The sequence below is a fragment of the Dromaius novaehollandiae genome, chromosome 14, assembly GCF_036370855.1.
Source record: "Dromaius novaehollandiae isolate bDroNov1 chromosome 14, bDroNov1.hap1, whole genome shotgun sequence".
Taxonomy (NCBI): Eukaryota; Metazoa; Chordata; class Aves; order Casuariiformes; family Dromaiidae; genus Dromaius; species Dromaius novaehollandiae.
In genome coordinates this window covers 12711638-12731728 of record NC_088111.1, presented here as the reverse complement: position 1 = coordinate 12731728, position 20091 = coordinate 12711638, and the positions used below count along the sequence as shown (strand labels likewise).

Genomic DNA, 20091 nt, shown 5'->3' with positions numbered 1-20091 from the left:
AAACTTTGGCATTATTTCTGTATCTGTGACAATGTAACTCAGTTAGGAGCAGAAGTCTGTGTTGCAAGGTGAAATACAATCCAATAAGCTGCAGATGGTATTTTAATTGCTTTCTGACTTTACTCTGAGGGGCTTAAAGAATCATTTATGTAAGTGAACAAAACATTGCCTCTGACTCACAAATGAGGTCAGAGTAACAGTGAAACACATGCAGCAGACTATCTGAGGAACACTCACAAGCTCATCTGGCTTCACTGACAGTCTGTAAGAGATGTCATCTACCTGGCCTGATTTGAACAAGTCAGTAGAACCATTCTGTCAGTCTGCTCCAAGGCAATGATGTGTTTGAGGTAGTAATCGTTCACAATAGGAACCTGCATCTCGTTCCCTGGAACGCTTAACTTATTTTGGATTTTTTTTCATAAAAACAAAAACTTCACTTGTCGTTAAAAAGAAACTGGTGGTTTTTGTCTTCTCCTTTTTGCCCAGCCCTGTGAGCCAGAGCAGTAGTAGAACTCCTTATCACTCTTGCTGTTGCTTTTAAAACTGACTTCAGTGTGGCAGTTTGTTTCCCATGCCACCAAAAAAAAAAAAAGAAAAGAAAAAAAAAAAAGAAAAGTGTTGACTAATCCAAAACAGTATCCTCAGAGACTTTTATTAGACTGGACTATCTCTGGTTGACAAAAAACGTACTATAATCATACTGTATTTTTCTTAGCACAGCATCAAGTTTTGATGGCTTTTTCTTTTTGATGGGGATGGGTATAAACTAGTGCCTGTTCAGTGATCTCTTAAGTAATCCTATGTAGTCGTAAACATTTAATGCATGTATTATACAACTTTAAAACTCTTGTTCTGTGACAAACTTTAGATGACTCATATCAAAAGGTGTTTTTTTTGCTTGTTCAAAAGAACAGTGAATATCTCTATGCCCAAAAATCATAATACTCTGCAGTTAGTACAATGATGGAGCTTCTTAGGGTTGTGCAATAGCAAGTGGTTACTCTCTGGGTAGCAAAGGAAAAGTGATTCTTTCCAAACTATACTTACCTTCTAAGGAAGTACTATGTCAGTATAGGTAACTTTGGATTTTATTTTTTTTATGATTAAAAACTACTGAGTAAAAGACTTCTTGAAGGTGAAAGGAAGCTTCATGTCTCATTACTTTTGTTCTAATCTATTTTAAGGTGGTTACTAATGTTTCTACAAATCAGGATATCTGTGTGATGGTTCTTACCCTACATTTTGTTGAGAATAAGCACAAAACAGAAGAGGAATTAATATTTTTTCATCCATGAGCAGGAATATTGGCTCGCAATACTAGTATTGCTTAAAAAAATTTTTTTTGTAATTTACATTCCAAAACTCAACTAAAACCAACAGAAACTTAAAGGATTTTCTTCTGTAAAAAATGAAAGCATACTTAAACAGAAAATTACAGCCTTGAGCTACTTACACTTTGATAAAGTGTTTTTAAAGAATATTCTTTATTATTATTTTGGCTATGATTCCTAGGACAAACCATCACTCTTTTGGAGTTAGTCTAAGTTCAGATTTCATTGTTACTCCTTTTTGTGAGGAAGATAATCAGAAACATAGTCCATAGTCAGAATTTTTGTTGATTATTAATAATGGTATTTCCCTTTTTAATTAGTAAGCATGGACACATGGAGCACAGTTTTCCTTTTTTTATTGAGACACTTAGCAAAAATGCTGAAATATCAAACATTTCCTCAGTAGCTACAATATTGCCACTATGTACAAAATATTTGATAAATGTACTACACATATAAAAATACAGTATGCATTACATATATACAGTACAATGTGCAAAACATATGGCATTCAAACATATGGAATTGATTTTAGGGGTGCAAACAGCAAATACAAAGGCATCATGGTTTCTTATAGAAAGGCAATACATAACGCCCTGATTGCCATAATTTGTATTTAGTAAAGTAGTGCTTAAATGAAGAGGGCCCTAGAGAGAGGTATCTATCTTCTTCTTTTCACAAAATGAGATGCTAAGACATAATTATGACTATGAAAATAAGAAGAGAAACACCTACTAGGGTTAGCGTTATTTCTACTGCAAGCAGTACAGTGAAGAAAAGTCTGATCTGGAATAAAGCCTGTGCTATTACTTAATACAAATTTCTCAAACAACAAAAACAAACCTGTACTGTTAAACATCAAAAACAGCTTTGAAAATATCTACATCCTTTAAATTTTAAAAAATTATGGATAATATTTTGGGGGATTCACTTTCCTATGCTTCAAAATACAAAGTGCCTCCTTTGGCAATATAAATGGCAATGCTTTGGTTCCTATTAAAATTTTTGTATTACTATATTTTAGTCTGTCTTTTTGAATATAGGAGCTGTACTCTTTATAAAAATAGTGTAATGATATAGTAGGTAACTATTCCCTGCTTTTTAGTGAAGTTTTGCTCTCATAGCTATAATGACTTTTTTTGGCTAGATTTCTACAAATGCATTTATGTGCTTTTAAAAAAAGTGTTTACGTTCACTATCAGACACTACAGAAGGATGTAGGTGTCTCTTTTTTGCACTTTATTCCTAGCAAACTGGTATAAAAAGAATATTTGAGATTACTTCAGGTTCAGGTTTTAATGGATGCTCTTTATTGGCCGTGTTTATATTATACGCAACTCTATTCCACATATCTAATGTTAAAAAAATCTGTAGTATGGTCTAAAAATCATCTAAAGGCAATTTAATAGACCATAATGTAAAATGTTTCAATACAAGGTTTATTAGAGATAAGCGGAAGATTTTTTTTCCAGTTTTAATAGAATTTGCTTAAATTTAAAATACACTGAAGATGCCATTCTAATAATAATTGTATACAGCAATAAGCTTTACTGTGTTTTGATTACATAATGCCCTTCCAGTTAAACATATTTTGTGATTGCATTTTCTCTGCCTTGAAAGCAGTTCAACAGCTTGTGCTTGGTTTTCAACTGTGGTGCCTACACTTTCCAGGCATCTGAATGTTTGAGATTATGTAAGGAAGTTTAATATCAAAACTTCTATTTTGATAACCTGTTTCCTTGAGGATGACTCCTGCTGGTGAATTTAGAAATAACTTGAAAAAAATTTTCAGTATTTAGTAGTGATTATTTCTAAAAGCTGTGGCCTCAGCTTTTTAAAGGCCTAATTCTGCAAGCCCTCATGGTTGGATTAGACCTTAAATTTGTGTAGAGAACAACTGCCATAAATTAATTTTATTCTCAGAGAAAACCACTAAGTTTATGACAGTGATTTATTAACTATTTATAATGTTAAATAAAAATTCTGCCTGTAAACTTACTTGCCTTAACTAATGCTGAATGGCACTAAAAGTGCATAACAAATACCGTTTCTGTATTAAATGCAGGGTGCAACTCTTCTTCATTAACATTAGCCCTGTAAAATGTACATGTCTGAGCTTTCTGCTTGTGTTGAGGTGTAAACACCAACTTTTGAATCTTGTTCTGATAAAAATGATATTTTTAATTACTTTATAAGCATCTACTAACAGCACATTTATGATATGTGTTCTGTTAGCATACTGCAGCCATTATATGGAAAATCTTGTGCCAGTGCATTCCTTTGCAACTGTTCTCATAATGAGAAATATTCAATTCTGTACAGTCAAACTGTACAGTCATTGCTAAATTTCAAAGATGTGTTGTATTTGTGTTACAAAAATTATCCTGTAAAACATGCACACACAAAAGCAAAATCTATTTCTGCCATAACAGGCATATATAACTATGGCAAATATATCACATTTCAGAACAGAGTCTAAAGCAAACCATTATATATAAGGTTTTAATACACATAATTCTGAAATGTACAAAAAATAATCACACATCTCCTACACTAGAATAGTTGTACTTTAAAAACTAAAATGATCCCTTTTTTATTTATTTAAATTTTTTTTGCAAATAGACTTTTAGGGTAGAAAGCTATACTGAACTGGTAACAACACATCTCAACTGTTTGGATTTATTTCTGCACATAGATTCCTATGGATTAATTAACATTCTACACTGCCAATGAGGATAGTTTTGTAGCAAGATGACTTTGCCGGTTTTAAGCTATATTTACATGCACATCAAATATGACAGTACAGTTGCTCTAAGTTAATTTGTCCTCAAACAATTAATTTATTTGCCTCTTTTTAAATCAGAAGACAGGGTCAAAAAGGGGTGATCTTGTTATTATTTTCTTCAGTCTGCTATCACATTGTATGCCACACATCACACCCAGATATGTCTGGTTATCGCATGCAATAAGTTGACAGTACTGTAGAATACTATAAATTTCATCCAGAGTTCTTCCTATCAAAGCAAGAAATTTGTCTTGGAAAGACAAATTCTAATAACACCTGAGGGCACTTAGTATCTCAGAGTACTAGTGCCCAAGAAAATACGTTCAAGAGGAATGCTACGTTGAATGTATTTGTTCAGTATTGTTGAACAATCCTATACCATCATAATTAAAGGCAGGCAGTCCATATATTATATCGTACTCAAGTACTGCAGGCACAGCAAGAAGGGATTAGGAAGGATGTCTTTCAGCTTCATCTGTTGTTGTGACAACCCTGATAGATGGTTTCTTGTGTCTACTTTTAGATTAAAGTAAATCCTGGCCTATCAATCTATTGAAGGTATATAATGATTTAGAATATTGATAACTGGTATGATGCAAACATATAATACCAGTTTAAGCCTTGAATCAATGGTATAACACATTATTTTATCTGAAGTCAATGGAATTCTGTAATATTACTAGAACAGACTGCACTGGAGATCTGGAGACACTAAACTTGCAGATAATTCCACTTTTTCTGGCAAAAGTATGTAAAATATAGCTTGGTATTAACATTTTTTTAAATGTGACACTGGTTGCTAACAGGTACTTTTTGTTTTCATTATATCTTTGATGCAGATCGTTAATCCAAGAAATAGGCAAAAGCTTCATACCTTTTCATTAGTTCCTACAACACTATTCTTGAAGGCTGGTGGTAGGGAAAGAGTTCTGAAATGAGATCAATTTTCAGACTAGAAAACATAACACATTTCTATTGTGAAGGAAATAGGAAACTATTTCCTTTTAGCTTAATTTAGAAATTCCCTAATGGGAAGTAATTCCTATTTTATGTCTGATTATCAGCATACATTATCTATGGTAATATCTAACTGCTATCATCTGGGAGACAACTATAGAATTTCAACATATGTTACTCTTGTTTGAATTTTTTGTTCATTTTTCTGACTACTATCGTAATAGCCACTAAAAAGAATATTAAATATTATTTTCACATGCTGTGTTGTGAGGTAAGAATTTAATTTTTGCTATCATCTGTTTCAGATGTGAAATAGGCCTTCTTATCACTGAACAGTATATGCTGATACTGCTTATTTACCTTTTATTGTTTTCAGTAAGGGCTATTTAGGGTTCTTACTGAGCAACTTCTGTTTAGCTTCCCTTGTGTTAAGTAGCAATAGACAAATCTGTTCAATAGATACAGTATTCGGTAAGAAGTTACGGTTGTTCTGTCGGTACTGTCCCCTGCAACTCTGGGCTTGATCCTACACAGATCTTTTATTGAGGTCTTTGGGACTATTCTTGCATAGATGTCTGCAAGATCAGAATGTGCAACAGGATTAATTACATTTTTCTGCTTCCTCAGAATGTTTTAATATGATGAGATACTGGATTCAATAATTAACAATATCTTCAAGCACAAATTAAAATAGGATATTTATTATTTCCAATATTGTAATCTCTTGATTTTTTTTTTGAAGACCACTGTTCCCCTCTGTTCACAAAAATAAGCTATACAAAGTTGAAAGAGTATACAAATAACTGTCTGATATACACATTAAAACCTAGCTATTAAATCCAGAGCATTGCTATAGAAAATTCAGTGTTCTCATTATTACCTGGCCGAGCTACAGTGGATTTCTTGCAGTTACACTTGATATCCCTTCGGATGCAGTTAAATTCTTCCCTCAGAATTAAAGAATGGGAGAAGAGTTTTAAAAAACCACAAAACCAAAATATAAAAACAACTTGAACAAATTAAGAGACTAGATACACGAAATTTCACTGAACCAGCCAGTGCTTCTACTTGCCTTTGCCCTCACAATTTATTTTGAACCTGGCTCAGGCTATCCACAGGAACAATGAAGTGCAGTGATATCTCACCTTCCCCCAAATAACAGCTGCTCACTGGGTCAATACAGAGAGTTGAAGTCTCACTTACTTTTCTTATCTAAGATTAGCCATGTTGTGTCATTTGTTTAAGCATTACAAAGTCAGTAATACTATTTCTTTCTTATACATCCACGATGCATTTTCCTTGGGGTACTTTTAATCAGTAAGTACAATCATCTTTTGACTTGTGAAATACAGCTTTCAGAGGGCCCTGATCTGCATTAATGATAGGAGCATGAAGAGCATAAAGTAATTCATTGTTGTAAACTTGAATATCAATAAGGAATTAGCTTCAAGCATTTGTTCTTCCAAACATTTCTGTTAATTTTTCTCAACTGCAACCAGAATCATTTAAGAATGGACCTATGCTGTAAACAGATTTGCAGGTTGTGTTCTCATTGGCTATAGCTTAATCCCAGTGCAATTGCAGGTCTTGTGGATCTAGAAAGTCAGTGGAAAACACACTGGGGGCAGTAGAACTGAGAGGAGTGAGTCCAGATGAGGAGCTGGGCATTGTAATGTCTAACCATTCCATATTGTCTAAATTTGTGTCAGGAAGATCAAGAGATAGACAAGAATTATTAGTGGTAAACTGTGGGTCAGAGGTTTCCATGGGTGAATGAGAGTGATCTAAAATGCTGGAGTGATTAAGCAGATCATTCTGAAGGTCCTCAATTAAAGAAAATGACTCTCTGTCCTCATTACTGCTTGTCAGTTGAGGGATTTCATTACCTGAAGGTAAAGTTCCATCCAAGAGAGCTTCAAGTTGGTTTTCCAAACTTATTAACAAGCTGGTTGTTGGTTCTAAGGACACAGGAGGTGCCATTTGGATTTGTGGTGGTGGGCGGGATATCACCGTATTCACTGGCATTGTAGTGATGTTGGCTGTAACTGGTCTCATTTTAGCAATGGGAGATGGTTCCTCCTTTATTGGAAGGGAAATCTCTGCATAAAAAAAAAGATTGAATTAATAAAAGATACAACATATACCTTCAGGCGTAAGACCCCAACCCTCTCCCATGTGCTGTAAGATGCATCCACAGTAAACTCAATGGAGGAAGGATCGTTTTGCTGATCTGATAGTGCAAACAGTACATACGTCAGACTAAGTATGTCATCAGCGACGCTGTCTTCTAAGTTCCACAGTTCTGTTTTTAGTAATACTCTAGCCAATTGGAGTATTTGTATCAATGAAAAAGGAACCTTTTTCTAGATGTTAACCCTACCTCCTTTATGTTATAGTTTCTGAATTTCTGAACCAACACACTTACCCATTTCAGGAAAGAGTACCTGAACCAATTTTCAGTTCCACTGCCTGTTTAGTACTGTGTCCAACTTCATAAATTAAAGTCTAAGAGGTAATTAATGTAATTAGTATGCTTTTATTACTGATTCTAGAGTCTAAAACTACTCTTTAAGTCAAGAAGTTCCATGTAAGCTAATGGTAGTAACAGAAAAAAAAAAATATAAATAAAGCAAGGTAAGATCCAGTTAATTCTTATATGTAAATAAAGTCCAAAAGTTTGATGAGGTCTAGAACATTCTGACAGACAGACAAGAAGATGCGAATAAATCTGCCAGCACAGATGACGTTTCTGCTGGCAGAAATATACTTCTACAGCAGTTTTTCAAGCAAAATAATACATTTTAAAATTTTCTGTAACAGCATCTATTAAAATTGTTGCCTAATAAAAACAAAGCATTAGAACAAGAAATGACTCACTTTTCCTAATGTACATTAATAACCTAAAATTTTTTTAGTGTAGAACTTGCTTAGGTAAGTGCAAGAGCTCTGAATATTTTATTTCCTTTTTAATAAAGATGATGGAAAAAAAGTTTTTGCATTTTGTGGCAACTTGGCAAATATGGAACAGCTGTTACCTTTAAGATCAAATAAGTTTAATAATGTAACATTTGAAGCAGATTTTTTAAATAAGCACACTAATGTTTTGTACATCCTGTTTCACAGGTAGTACTTCAACTTATCTATGCAGTGTCTCAGTAGTGACCAACTAAAAACATTTGTGAATTTAGTATGAGTTGTTCACTGCACCTGTCACTTATCTTGGTCAGTCTGTAACTGTGTATGCCATTTTCTTCAGTTAACTTGGCAATTTGCGTTAAAAAGGAGAAGATACTCTGATATTTAGGATATGGCTGAAATCTTCTAATAGCCTACAGTCAGTCACTTATAACTTGGCATTCGTTGCTGTCAAGGTCTTCATATGACAGCAGTACCAAACATTTTGTTAATTGTATTGCTTGGCATTATAACTTTTCCGAATGTTGTAATGGCTTCTACAAAACTTTTCATTATGCCTGAAAGCCTCCTACTTGTATTGGAAAGCTACTTTTTCAATTGCTTTATGTACTTAGTTATGTTCCTTTCTCATAGCTCCCTTATTTTACCTGACATAGAAATTTGTATTTCATTAGTTCATACAAACTTTTTCCAGTAATTGATATTTACAGCTGATAATACATAGTTATATTTATATGTTGAACAAATAGGCCTGTGCTAAACTGAAGTGCTATTTTAATAATATGCTGTGTGAATTACTGCAAAAGTCTGCCCAGGCTAGGTTACAAGCACAGGAGTTCCAAAGCAGGGTGATTGTATTTCTTTTGGTATATGTGTTGGCATATGTTTTTTTCAGTACCTAATTAACAAACTTTCAGAAATACTACTGTCGTCCAAACTGGATACCTGCTACATTCTCTCCCTGGAAGAATTCTTTCCCTTCATTCTTTTGATTACTGTACGAAGTTCTTATTATCAAGTTTTAGATCTCTACATCACATGGACTTCAACTGGCTTACCTCCACTCTTGATGAGAATATCAAAAAGGTCATCCATTTGCTGACTGTGCGCACTAGAAATCTGTAGCATATGAGAAAAGTGGGGGAGAGCTGGTTATTCTTTTTCATGTAATATTTTTTCTAAGCTTATTAATCCTAACTTCTTGCAATAGTACATAAATACTAACTTAAAACCAAAACTAAAGTTTTTTTCATATGAAGTTGTCAATCTAGAAAATAGAGAAGAGTCTGGAGAGGTTAACCCTGAACTGCTTTCTCTCAGAGACATCCTGCAAGCATGTAAGATGCATTTTGCAAGTTGTTTTTTTTACAATTTGTAGATTCATGTTCTTTTCTTCTTTAAGGGGGAGGGGGAAAAATAGTGTTCGTTATCTCTTTGTTTATCTGTATGTTTTAGACATCCATTGCCTGAGTACTTGAGCCTTAAGCAAAAGATAAAAAAAAAACCTTATAAACCCATTCTTTCAAAAAAAATCTAGGAAAGTTATACAGACCTTTTTGATGGTCTCAAGATTAAAACTGTTTTAAAACATTGATTAGACTCTAGAGGTTGAAAGCGATTTGTCATCAGGAGATCAGGTTCCTATAAAGAGGCCACTGAGGAGACGCTCTGCTGGCTGGTAGTGACAGATTCAGTTGAGAAGTCCTGTTCAGCCCTTTTTCAATTATTACATTGACTTTATGGACCTTGAGTAGACCGAAACTTGTCTGAGGTCTGGCTTTAAGGACCACAGAAAGAAAAACAAAATCACAACCTAGTGACTCTGGCCTGATATGCTTAGTAGCATTTCATTTTTCTTTAATAATTAGTTGTACATCTATTTGATATATCTCAACTATTGAGATGAGACGCAAAAGTCAAAAATGCTGAGAAGACAGAGGAAGACAAGGCCGAATTATTTTAAAATTGTGTTTCTGTATTTATACTATCTATACTTAAAAGTTTTTTTGAATGGTGAGGCTGGGACTCAGCTGCCTGAACACAAGCACTTAAGACTACCACACCTGCTACTCCAAAAGGCATGGGTTTTCTGTGTGTCTTGTGCTTTATGTGCTTCAACTGTAAGGATGTCTCACATGCCAAGATATCTGAAATGGCATTAGATACCACTGACTCTGCCCGAGTGTCTGCCACCATAAACAGAGCACCCAATACTAAATCAATCCAAGACTTTTTTTTTTTTTTTTTGAGATAGGTCTGAAATGCATGATGCGAGGAATACTCATTAGCTTTGCAACTTTCTTCTCTCTCCAAGCATGAATGATGTCATGGCGAACTGACAAAGCAGTCCCTGGTATTATTCATCAAAGCCAGTAAATACAGACTTTTTTGAAGAGTGTGTGTGTGCACAAATATACGCATTTGTAGAAGCGTGTATAAACACACAAAAATATTTTCCTCAAATTTCAGTATGTAGCCTTGTGCAATGATACATAAAACCTGAACAACTTCAACATATTTCTCTCTGCAGCTCTGAAATTTAAGTATCATACAGCCTTAAAGATAAGTCAGTTGAAAGACAGTTATTGTTAAGTAGCAATATCATGATTATCTCAATATTATATACCACCAACTGGATAATGTAAGATATATTTCCATGTATTTCAGTATATTTTAAATCAACAGAATCATGAAATAGGAGTCTTGTAGTTAAATGCAGTTATGAAAACATTAACAGAACAAGTAAGAAAACCTTGACACCAAACAAGAAACTACATTAAACAATAACTTTGGTAATTCTAAAGAAAAATAAAATTGTTCTTAATAGGCTGAACAAGAGAAAGTAACTACCTCACGGTGAGATGTTTGAATATTGCGGGTCTGTTTTATGGCCTCTTCATAACGGGGGGGATCTTTTGTCTTGGAAGATGCGTTGTTGAAGAGGGACTGTTGAACAATATAAGGCTGGGCTTGAGATGGAGAGCCAGGCTGTGTTAAATAACAAAATAACAACCAAATAGTGAAATTCAGATCTATTGAGTTCTACAGGTTGTCCTGCTTTGTCATACCAATCTGCCTATTTACAAATAACAACAGTATAAATAATCAGAGGGATAAAATAATAGTTTCTTCCCTTTCTCACACATGCATACATACATGCATTATTAAAATCTACAAAACATTCTTCCCCCTTGAGTGAACTGCAGTATGCGTGTAGTAACACTATTTAAGAAGAATAATACAAAAACTGAACTTTATGGAACACTGTTGGGCTAATCCTACCTTACTAGGAGTAGCAGGTCCATTCTGCACAGATGGAGCCTGGTTACTACCAGTGTGAATGTTAGAGCTTGATGTTTTATTAATAAAAGATTGTGAAGGTGTTGTAACTGGTGGAGTCTGATAGGGAAATACTGTATTTGATGTCGTAGGTGGAAAAACCTGTAAAAGATTAATATTAATATTAGTCTTTACATTTTTATCTAGTCTTAATATTTTTAATAAATGGGTAAATTACATTAATGAAGTTTAAGACTAATTCTGCTAAAAAACAAAACAAACCACACCTGTTTGCTTAAATACCTTTAAAGAAATAGTGTCCTATTTTTTCCCACCAGTGGATTAATTTGAATTCTAGAACTACCACTGTTTGAAAGGAGCTCTGTGCTGTGACATGCTTTCACTCATCAGTGATAAGTTAAAATATTTTCCTGCAATTTTCCAGGAATCATGAGAGAATGTAATACAATTTTTCTGAAATACATTCAGAAGAGTACATAACACTAATACTATATGCATAATTTCCCCACCTAGTGGATAATGAATGAAATGGACTGATTTCTGGCCTGATACAAACTAGAGACTGTGGCAGACTGCACATACATTCATACTTGTCCTATGTTATCTAATCCTAATTTCTTTCAACTCTGGAGAGCCACAAGTACTGAGGGAGAGTCAAAGAAAATACAACAGATGAACTTATTTATCTACCGTACAGTTTGATTAGTGGTATATAAGCTTTTTATTTCTTCAAGTGACAGTCCACATGCACATTACCTGTGATTCCAAGCAGTATCCTACTTTTCATATTTTTAAGTTAAAGGGAGAGGAAGAATGTAAGAGGCAATCAGAGAGCCTAAGACTGCTCTTTGTAATTCAGTTACATCACTCCCAAATACCTTTATGATTGCACAGTTTCTGACAAAGATGTGACAAGTGCTAGAGCAAGGATGGAGATAAAGCTAGGATAAGCTTTGTGGAGTTCAGTCTGACTACAATATTAAGTCTACTGTGAGAGGGCTTAATACAGTTTGTTAGCCACTTGGATCACCTGTGTGAAAACTGTTGTACTTTGTAGCTCTCAACTGCTGAGCTGAATGGCTGTGGAGATGTCTTACTGTTACGGAATGAATAAGAACAAGGCCCACTTGGTAGTTGGGCTGTGAAGAAACCATGTAGGAGAAAAGTTCTCTGAAGCGTGTAGGGGAAAACAAAACAGAATCACCATCTAGTTTGCATAAAAATCTGAGCCACCTGAGGAAGAAAGTCCAGACTGGTTCAAGTGAAACTTGTCCTGGAAAAGACCACTACTTGTGGAAGTCATCACAATCACAAAGGCAGACCACTAAAAGGTGTTAAATTAACAAGTAGGAATGGGTTCAAATGACTGACTCCTGTGAAGACTACATTCTTGGCTTACTGGTGGTTAGGGTCCTTAAACAAGAGAAAGACCTTAGTTAAGACATTAGTAGATTTCAGCACTGTTGGTAACGCTGTGGAAATCCTAATCTAGAGGGTCATGGACACTGATACCTTTAAGTGCATCTTTACTGAGCCACTAACAATGTCGTCTCCTTAAAGGAGAAGTAACAGGTTCTCTAGGATGGAAACAATGAGCCTGAGACAAGCCCAGACAAAAACGATTCACTAAATAAACAGGTCAATCTACTTAACTCCTTGCTATTAATGAGGACATTTCTCACTGCCATTGAACAGGTTTCAGTATCCTGGCTCTCTTGTGGGGCAGGGCTTTGGCCTCCTCACTGACAAACAAGTCCCAGTACTAGGACTGCCTTGGCCTGGCAAGTCCAGACAGATACAGCTGTATCTTCTAGTCTTGTTGAGTGGAGTGGAATCATGGAAAGAAGACAGCATTTTCCCTGACAAGGGTGAGGAGTATGTTAGGAAAGGGCAAGACTCATTCACTCACAGCTCTGCCTACCTCTTGAACTATCCACGACTCATGAAAACAAAGAGCAGGCAGGCAGATCTAATGTTGAATGCATTATGACTTTACTGATCTACTGTATTACATCAGGATTTTACATTCTAATGTAAAAGTTATGCAGGCACACTGTCTGGTTTCATATGTAAAAGATGGCACTGTATGTGTGAGAAGAACAGCCAGGAAAGGCAGGCTACTCATCTCCAAGTTCCAGGAGAGCCAGATGCAGACCGAAGTCTGCAGGAACTACACATGGTCTCCATGACAACTGATCTGAATAAGGAGGAAGACTAGAGATTACAGTCCTTGGTTAACTTCGGCAGTCATTTCAAAGAAGTTCTCGACAGCAAAGGAAGCAAACTGTAAGTCTCTGTTAGGAGTATATACTCAGGATGACTGGACAATTTCTAAATGGGACTTTTCAAGTTAACAAGGTAAGATTAGCCCCTCATCAAGTCCAAGACAGCCTGAGTGAACTCTGCTTTTGGATATATGCCAGTTAGATTTTTGTAGGATGACCTAAATGCCCAAGAAATTAAACAGAGTGAGGATGCTTATTTAATTTTGTTCCCCTTTATTAGCAGCTGTCTAAAGAATGGTGGGGCATACAAATTTATCCTAGAGGAAATATGATTACCTGGAACAAGAGCCTTGGCAGAAACAGAACAGAAGACAGGGTATGGGGTAGAAGCCCCAATTCATATCAAAACATGGGCTTGATGGTGCAATTTTGTAAACTGTAACTGAAACTGAAGGTTAAGGTATTTTGTAGCAGTAACATAACATGCTGTCAGAATTACCCTCTTCATCTTGAGATTTCAGTTCCTGAATTACCCCTTCCTCGAGGCTGAAAAACCTTGCTCTCCTAAGTGATAGGAGTCCATTAGCACTCATAAGGAAGCAATAAAGGTCGTAAGATGATCTCCAAGTTCCTAATAATAGCGGTCAGCCTAGATGAGGCTGAAGGAAGGAGAAAGCCCTTTTCTCTATGATGACTGGTGCTGATGTGTTGATATCAGTCATCATATGAACATGACTGGGTCAGCACTCCCAGATGCACATCCAGTGCTGATGAATATCTGTTTTGGGCTAGGAAATTTCAGAGCTGATCATTTATGGTAGAAAGGAAGAGGAAGATTTATCTCTGAATCATTCCCTGCACTCCTCAGGAAGACAGGCATCCTAGGTATGACAGGATTTTGACTCACTGAAACTGCTGTCCTCAGTATCTGAGTCCCAGATTGAATGCACAGCTTTCTTCATAAGCAAGGATCAGATCAACAGGGAAAGTAGGAAAACTGAAAGAAACTCGGACTACAGTTCTGCAAAGAGAAGGTGTTACCAGTCCATTTTATCACACAGAAAAACGTGGTACAGAGATGCTAAGTGACTTGATCATTTGTATATGACATGACACAGAAAAGATTCTAAAAGCACTTCCTAGAATTAGACTATAAAGCAGTATTAATCTTACTGCTATTCACAAACCTTTCTGATTTGTTGAGCCTGACCAAGTGCATGCTGCGTGATGGTATTTTGTTTTGACTGCGGAGTATGCATCTGAGGTGCTGTCTGGACCAGGCCAGAAGAGGGAATAGGAGCAGGTATTTGTGATGGGGTCTGTATTCCAGCTTGTGATTGAGCCTAAAGGATGAAGATAAAATACTTGCGTTATTTGTATCTCACAGTAAATTAAATAGTATAAAAATCTACTGTATAGATTATGCAGAATAGCAATAGCATATATTCTGGGAGGTATTAGGATGAACTGTGTACAGGAAACGAGAATATTTTTAACTCCACTTGGTACTGGAGAATTCCCAGCTGAAAGGTGGTGTTTATACTGGCAGCAGAGCTTAAGAAAGATGAAGACAAACTAGAGAGAGTCCAGTCGAGAACAGTGAAAAGAGATAGAGCATAATCAGTAAGAAAGGACTGAAAGAACTGGGTTTGATTAACCTAAAAGAGAAAATGTATGATGCAATACGGTATGCTTTCTGGCATGTAAAAAATGATGTTTTAGGATGATAATAGTCTGTAGTTTTTAATGGCTGCTGGAAGGAAAGAAGTCTATCTAACCTCAGGAAAGATGGTTTGGGTTGGAAGTTAGACAAACTTTCTGCAGTATCAGCAAAGTGAAATACCAGAGTAAGATGTTTATGGTTGTTACAGAATTCTAGCAAGATTTTAGAACAAGTTAGACAAGCACCTGTTTGGATGGGTAGTTATCAGGGCGGCTCCCATACTGGGGACCATGGGCCCACCCCCACTAGAACTTTACAGCCCTCATAAACCACCCAAGCTAACTGTGACAGTGCACACACTAGCTCCAAACCCGTACCCACAATGTGCCACAACAGCAAGTACCCATTAAAGCTGAAAGCATGCTTTGCTAGCACAGTAGCCCTGAGAGTGGCAGGGGGATTTCAACCAGCTAGGCAACAGCACTGCCACTGGGTAGTATAAATCCTACTTTAGGGAATTACCCCTAGCAAGGGGTTAGACTGTTTCAGCTCCGCAAAATTCCTTTTACAGCTTTACATTTGTATTCTGTCCTGGGTTATACTATGTTTATTCACAGTGATACTACCTAATAATCAGCCTAGAAATAATATTTATTTAACCATAGTTTCTTTTTATAACTCCACTGGAGTTCTACAACCTAGACTTCACATTTTTGAATGCAGTGAGCCATCACCACACAAGGAGGTTCCAACACACACTTTGAAAAGTATGTACTTCAAAATAAAGTACAGTGTTTGTAGCTGCATTACGATTTGGAGTTAAGAGAATGGTGGAATGAATCAAAACCAATTGTGTATAGAGGCAGTACATGGTAAGATGACTATTTTTCAGCAAAGAGTATTTGTGAGGTCATAAGTCTTTGCAAGACTGCAAAGAAAGCAAATACCAGAAGAGATAGTAAAGCAGCTGGCCTTTAAGAATTTCAATTCTTTTGCCTAAAGCAGAAGCAAGGATGATTTTTAACAGTTAATTTTTTAAGCAGCACATTTCTCTCTATATTCAATTAAACAAATATTGCCATATTGTTACATGATGAAAATAAAAAAGCCCGTACCTGCAACTTTATATTTCCAACTGGTAGCTGCACTGAAGTGGTAGAATTCGGTCCCTGGATAGATAGTGGAAGGAGCAGCTGTGCTGCTCCCTGGGTTGTTAGTAAAGCTTGAGGCTGGGCAACAATGGCAGTTTGTGGCTGCCTCTGTGGATTAACATAAAATTGAGAAATGGCATTCTGAGTTTCAGCTTTGGCCACAGGTATCTCCTGCTTGATAATAACTGCCTTTTTGGCAACTGGATTCTGGCCACTAGTATATATTGATTGTCCTAAAGAATGACTAGCTACGGATACAGATTGACTTGTACTAGAGCAGTCAGTAAGAGCTTTCTCATCTTTGATAGCAGCACTGAATTGCTTCTGATCCAAAGCAGCTGAGTTACTAGAAGTTTGAGACAGTTGCTGTTGTCCCCGTTTTTCAACCTCAAGTTGCATTTTCAATACTTCCACAAGTTTTTGCTCTTGTTCCAGTTTTCTTTTGAGCTCTTCAATCTGCTTTTCTTTTTCTTGAAGCTTGCGGTCCTTTTCTGCTACATCAAACTCCATGCTTGAGATGCTTCCACTGCTACGATTCTGGTTATCATCACTCATATTCACTCTTAGTGGTGAAGTACTTAAGAACTGGGATGGTGACATCATGGTCATCATTTCTGTGAAAGTGTCTGCCATGCTAGTGTCATCTGTGCTTAGACTAGATTGTTCTGAAGGAGCAGGCGATATAGGCAAAGGGGAGCTAACGTTTTCAGCATTTACTGCTTTGCTGCCAGGTCCAGTGGATGTTTTTTCTGGAGGAAGGCTGGACATAGTATTAACCACTGTTTTATTTAGTGTTGTAACAGGAAAAGCCACAGTCACTTCCCCAGTGTTACATGTGGCCCCAGCAGAAGTGGTCACTGTAACAGAGCTACTAGTAGTGACCCCATTGTTATTAAGATCTTGATAGGGTTTCAGACGCTCAATAAGATCGGTTTTTGTTCCAGACACTGGTAATCCCCTTAATTTCAACTCCATTTTAAGCTCCGCTACCTGAGATAAAATAAAGCATGATAGTAAACAGAAAATTAAAACTTATTTTAACACATACTACTTCATGACATTTTAGTAAGAAAGATTATTTTTCATCATATTCACAGACATTACACCTCTGGGTTCTGAGTACAAGCAAGATCTGTGAGCACATTTCCATGACCCGCTGCTTACTTTCACTGGGTGAATAGCTAAAAACTTAGCACTGGTCAGTGGTTGCACAATAACAGTAGTGGTTTTATGCTGAATACTCATAAATATTCAAAAAGGCAAAATGAAAGTATTTCTCCAATTCTGGACTGAAAACTTCTGAAACAACCCTGTAGAAGATAGCAGCAGTGAGATAAAAGCACCAAATACATGCAATTTAGCACGCTGAACCATCTTGTTTTGCTACCAAGATGCATAGATCTGTTTTACCAGAAATTTATCAGGTCAGTTGAATGATTCAATAGACCTGTCAAATATAAAATGCCGTGACTCTAATTAGGGATTCAGTAGTGAAAGCTGTGTGTCATCTGGGTTACTTTCACAAACGTCGAAAGCATAAGTAGTCAAAATTAGTCTAATTTCTGAAAGAAACACTTTCTTGATTTTCCAATGATCTTACAGACAAAGTGAAAGTGTGCTGAGTGTAAATTAATTCTATGCTTCAAAATATCAATTAAAAAAAGAACAGTCACAATGAACAGCTTCCACCTATGGTATGATACACCCTCTCTAACTGGAGGGTGTTGAAACCACATTTATGGCAGAACCACCTCTTTGTCTAAAAGAATAAAAAATAGAGCGACCTCAGTACCTTTGCCAATCTAGAATTCTGAAGTATAGACCTTCCTGATTAGGAAATGAGGAAAAGCCATGGAAATCCATGTGGTTAACACATCTCGAAGACCCCTAGCAATTTCACGTTAAATAGTTATCCACCTTTCAGTGATTATCTATAGATTCTACCAACCATAACTTCCAAGTAATTAGCTTCCTGTTTGCTGGGGATGCTGGTAATTTGAGTCCTATAGTTTAACCAGAATATGCATCTAATTTGGAACAAATTCCCATATTCCTCTTTAGGTTCCTGCTGGTCCATTTTTTCTCATTCTGCTGAGGTCCCTCTGATTAGCAACCCTGCCGTCCAGCATGTTGACTGCTCTCTCCCAGCGTGGGGTCCTCAAAAGAACTGCACAAGCGTGCAACTCTCAACTTTTCCATTTTTCAACAATCAATTTATGAATTCTTATTGGAACTGATTTAGATGAGTTGGTGTTAAAAACACCACCAACTGGTCTCCAAGTATTGCTTATGTTACTGTTACCACATTAGCAAGAATACTAGTAAATTATGCAGAAATGGATAAGCAAACCTCCTTCACCGCTGTAAATCACAAATTCAGATATTTAAGTTTTTCAAACACTGAAGTTAAATTGCATCTTACATACTTGTTCCATATGAAAAAATCAGCTTTAACTGACTACAGCACATTACTGTCTTTAGAATCTGATCTTCAGAAAACTCTTCTTTTATTCCTTCCACGTTTATATTAAAAAAACAAAAAACCAACCAGCCAACTAACCAAAATCCCCAAACCCAACCACCCTTGATAAAGGAAGGGAGAAATGAATAAACTGTCCACTAGATGTCTCTACTCCTCCATTCAAGTTTAGCACATGTCTGTAGTTGCTGTAGAAAATATCTGAATCTAAACCCCATAAGCTGCTTCAGGTTCATTTTCAGTAGGCCTCTGACAGTACTAGTGCCTTATAATTTTTTTCCGAAGGAAGAAAGGATCATATGTAATACTTTCATATTAAAGCTTAAACAGAGTTTACACAGTTATTGATACTTTAAGAAACTTTTATAAAATTCAGTGTTGATTTTCAAATAATGTGTTGAACTCTGATAAATATGAAGATCTCTATTTGATCTCTGTTTTCTATTCACGTGCTTAATCCTGTCATCCTTAAATAAAATAATACCATGCAACTTACTTATTGGTTATACATCTTAAAAACAATAACAATAACAAAACAACAAAAAACCCCCCACCACTAACAGACACCATAAATGGATCATAAGTAATTAATAAAATGAATATACAAATATTTCAGCTAACAGTGTACCGAAGGTGTCAAACTGTTTACTTGTACAATGTACTCAAAATTATTCTTCCTCTTCTAATTCTCTGGGAAAGAAAAGTGATTGTTAGAACATGTATATGTAAGGAGGCTAAATCAAAACAAATACGTAAGTCCAGAGGAGTTGTGTATAAAAATTTAACCTTATTCTAAATAGCTAAAAGTACACTTTTCACTGAAAAATAACATCCAGGCTTACTCTTGACAGTAACAGTTTGGAAGTTAAGATCTTAACTGATGTTTAGGAATGGGCAAATCCTTCTGATTTTTACCTTCAAGTCATCCAAGCTCGAAGGTAGTGGTCCCGGTTTCCTGCTAGGAGTATTACTGTTCTGTCTTGGTGAGCTGGCAACTGATGTTGGTGTACTGTTGTTCAAAGTATTCAGTGGCGTATTCCCATTGTTACTCTGTTTGTCATTCAGTGGCCTTTGAGTGATTAAAAAAAAGATAAAAATGTCTGTGCTAAATATATTATGTTTTCATTCAAGTAGCTGTGATTCTGAATCTAGTGTCTATCACAAATTAATGACCTTTTTTTTTGCAAATACATATTTAACATAAAACAGTAGCATTAAATATTTTCAGTATAAGAGGATAGAGAAGAAAATATATGCAGAATGCTATGTTGATATTTTATT

General features: G+C 36.0%; 1 protein-coding gene across 6 annotated transcripts in view; it reads right to left on the bottom strand.

The window, feature by feature from the left end:
• Positions 1 to 1673: 1673 nt before the first annotated feature.
• Positions 1674 to 20091, bottom strand: part of MRTFB (myocardin related transcription factor B) — a 105972-nt gene continuing 87554 nt past the window's right edge. For 5 of the 6 annotated variants that reach the window (XM_064520361.1, XM_026096380.2, XM_064520362.1 and 2 more), the window contains 7 exons: positions 19726 to 19879; positions 16296 to 17321; positions 14705 to 14860; positions 11275 to 11433; positions 10843 to 10980; positions 9051 to 9111; positions 1674 to 7175 (listed from right to left, as the gene is read on the bottom strand). In XM_064520361.1, the coding sequence (XP_064376431.1) occupies positions 6640 to 7175; positions 9051 to 9111; positions 10843 to 10980; positions 11275 to 11433; positions 14705 to 14860; positions 16296 to 17321; positions 19726 to 19879 (2230 nt within the window). In that variant the 3' untranslated portion in view covers positions 1674 to 6639. The remainder of the gene's footprint in view (positions 7176 to 9050; positions 9112 to 10842; positions 10981 to 11274; positions 11434 to 14704; positions 14861 to 16295; positions 17322 to 19725; positions 19880 to 20091) is intronic. The other variant, XM_064520363.1, reaches the window with a different exon arrangement.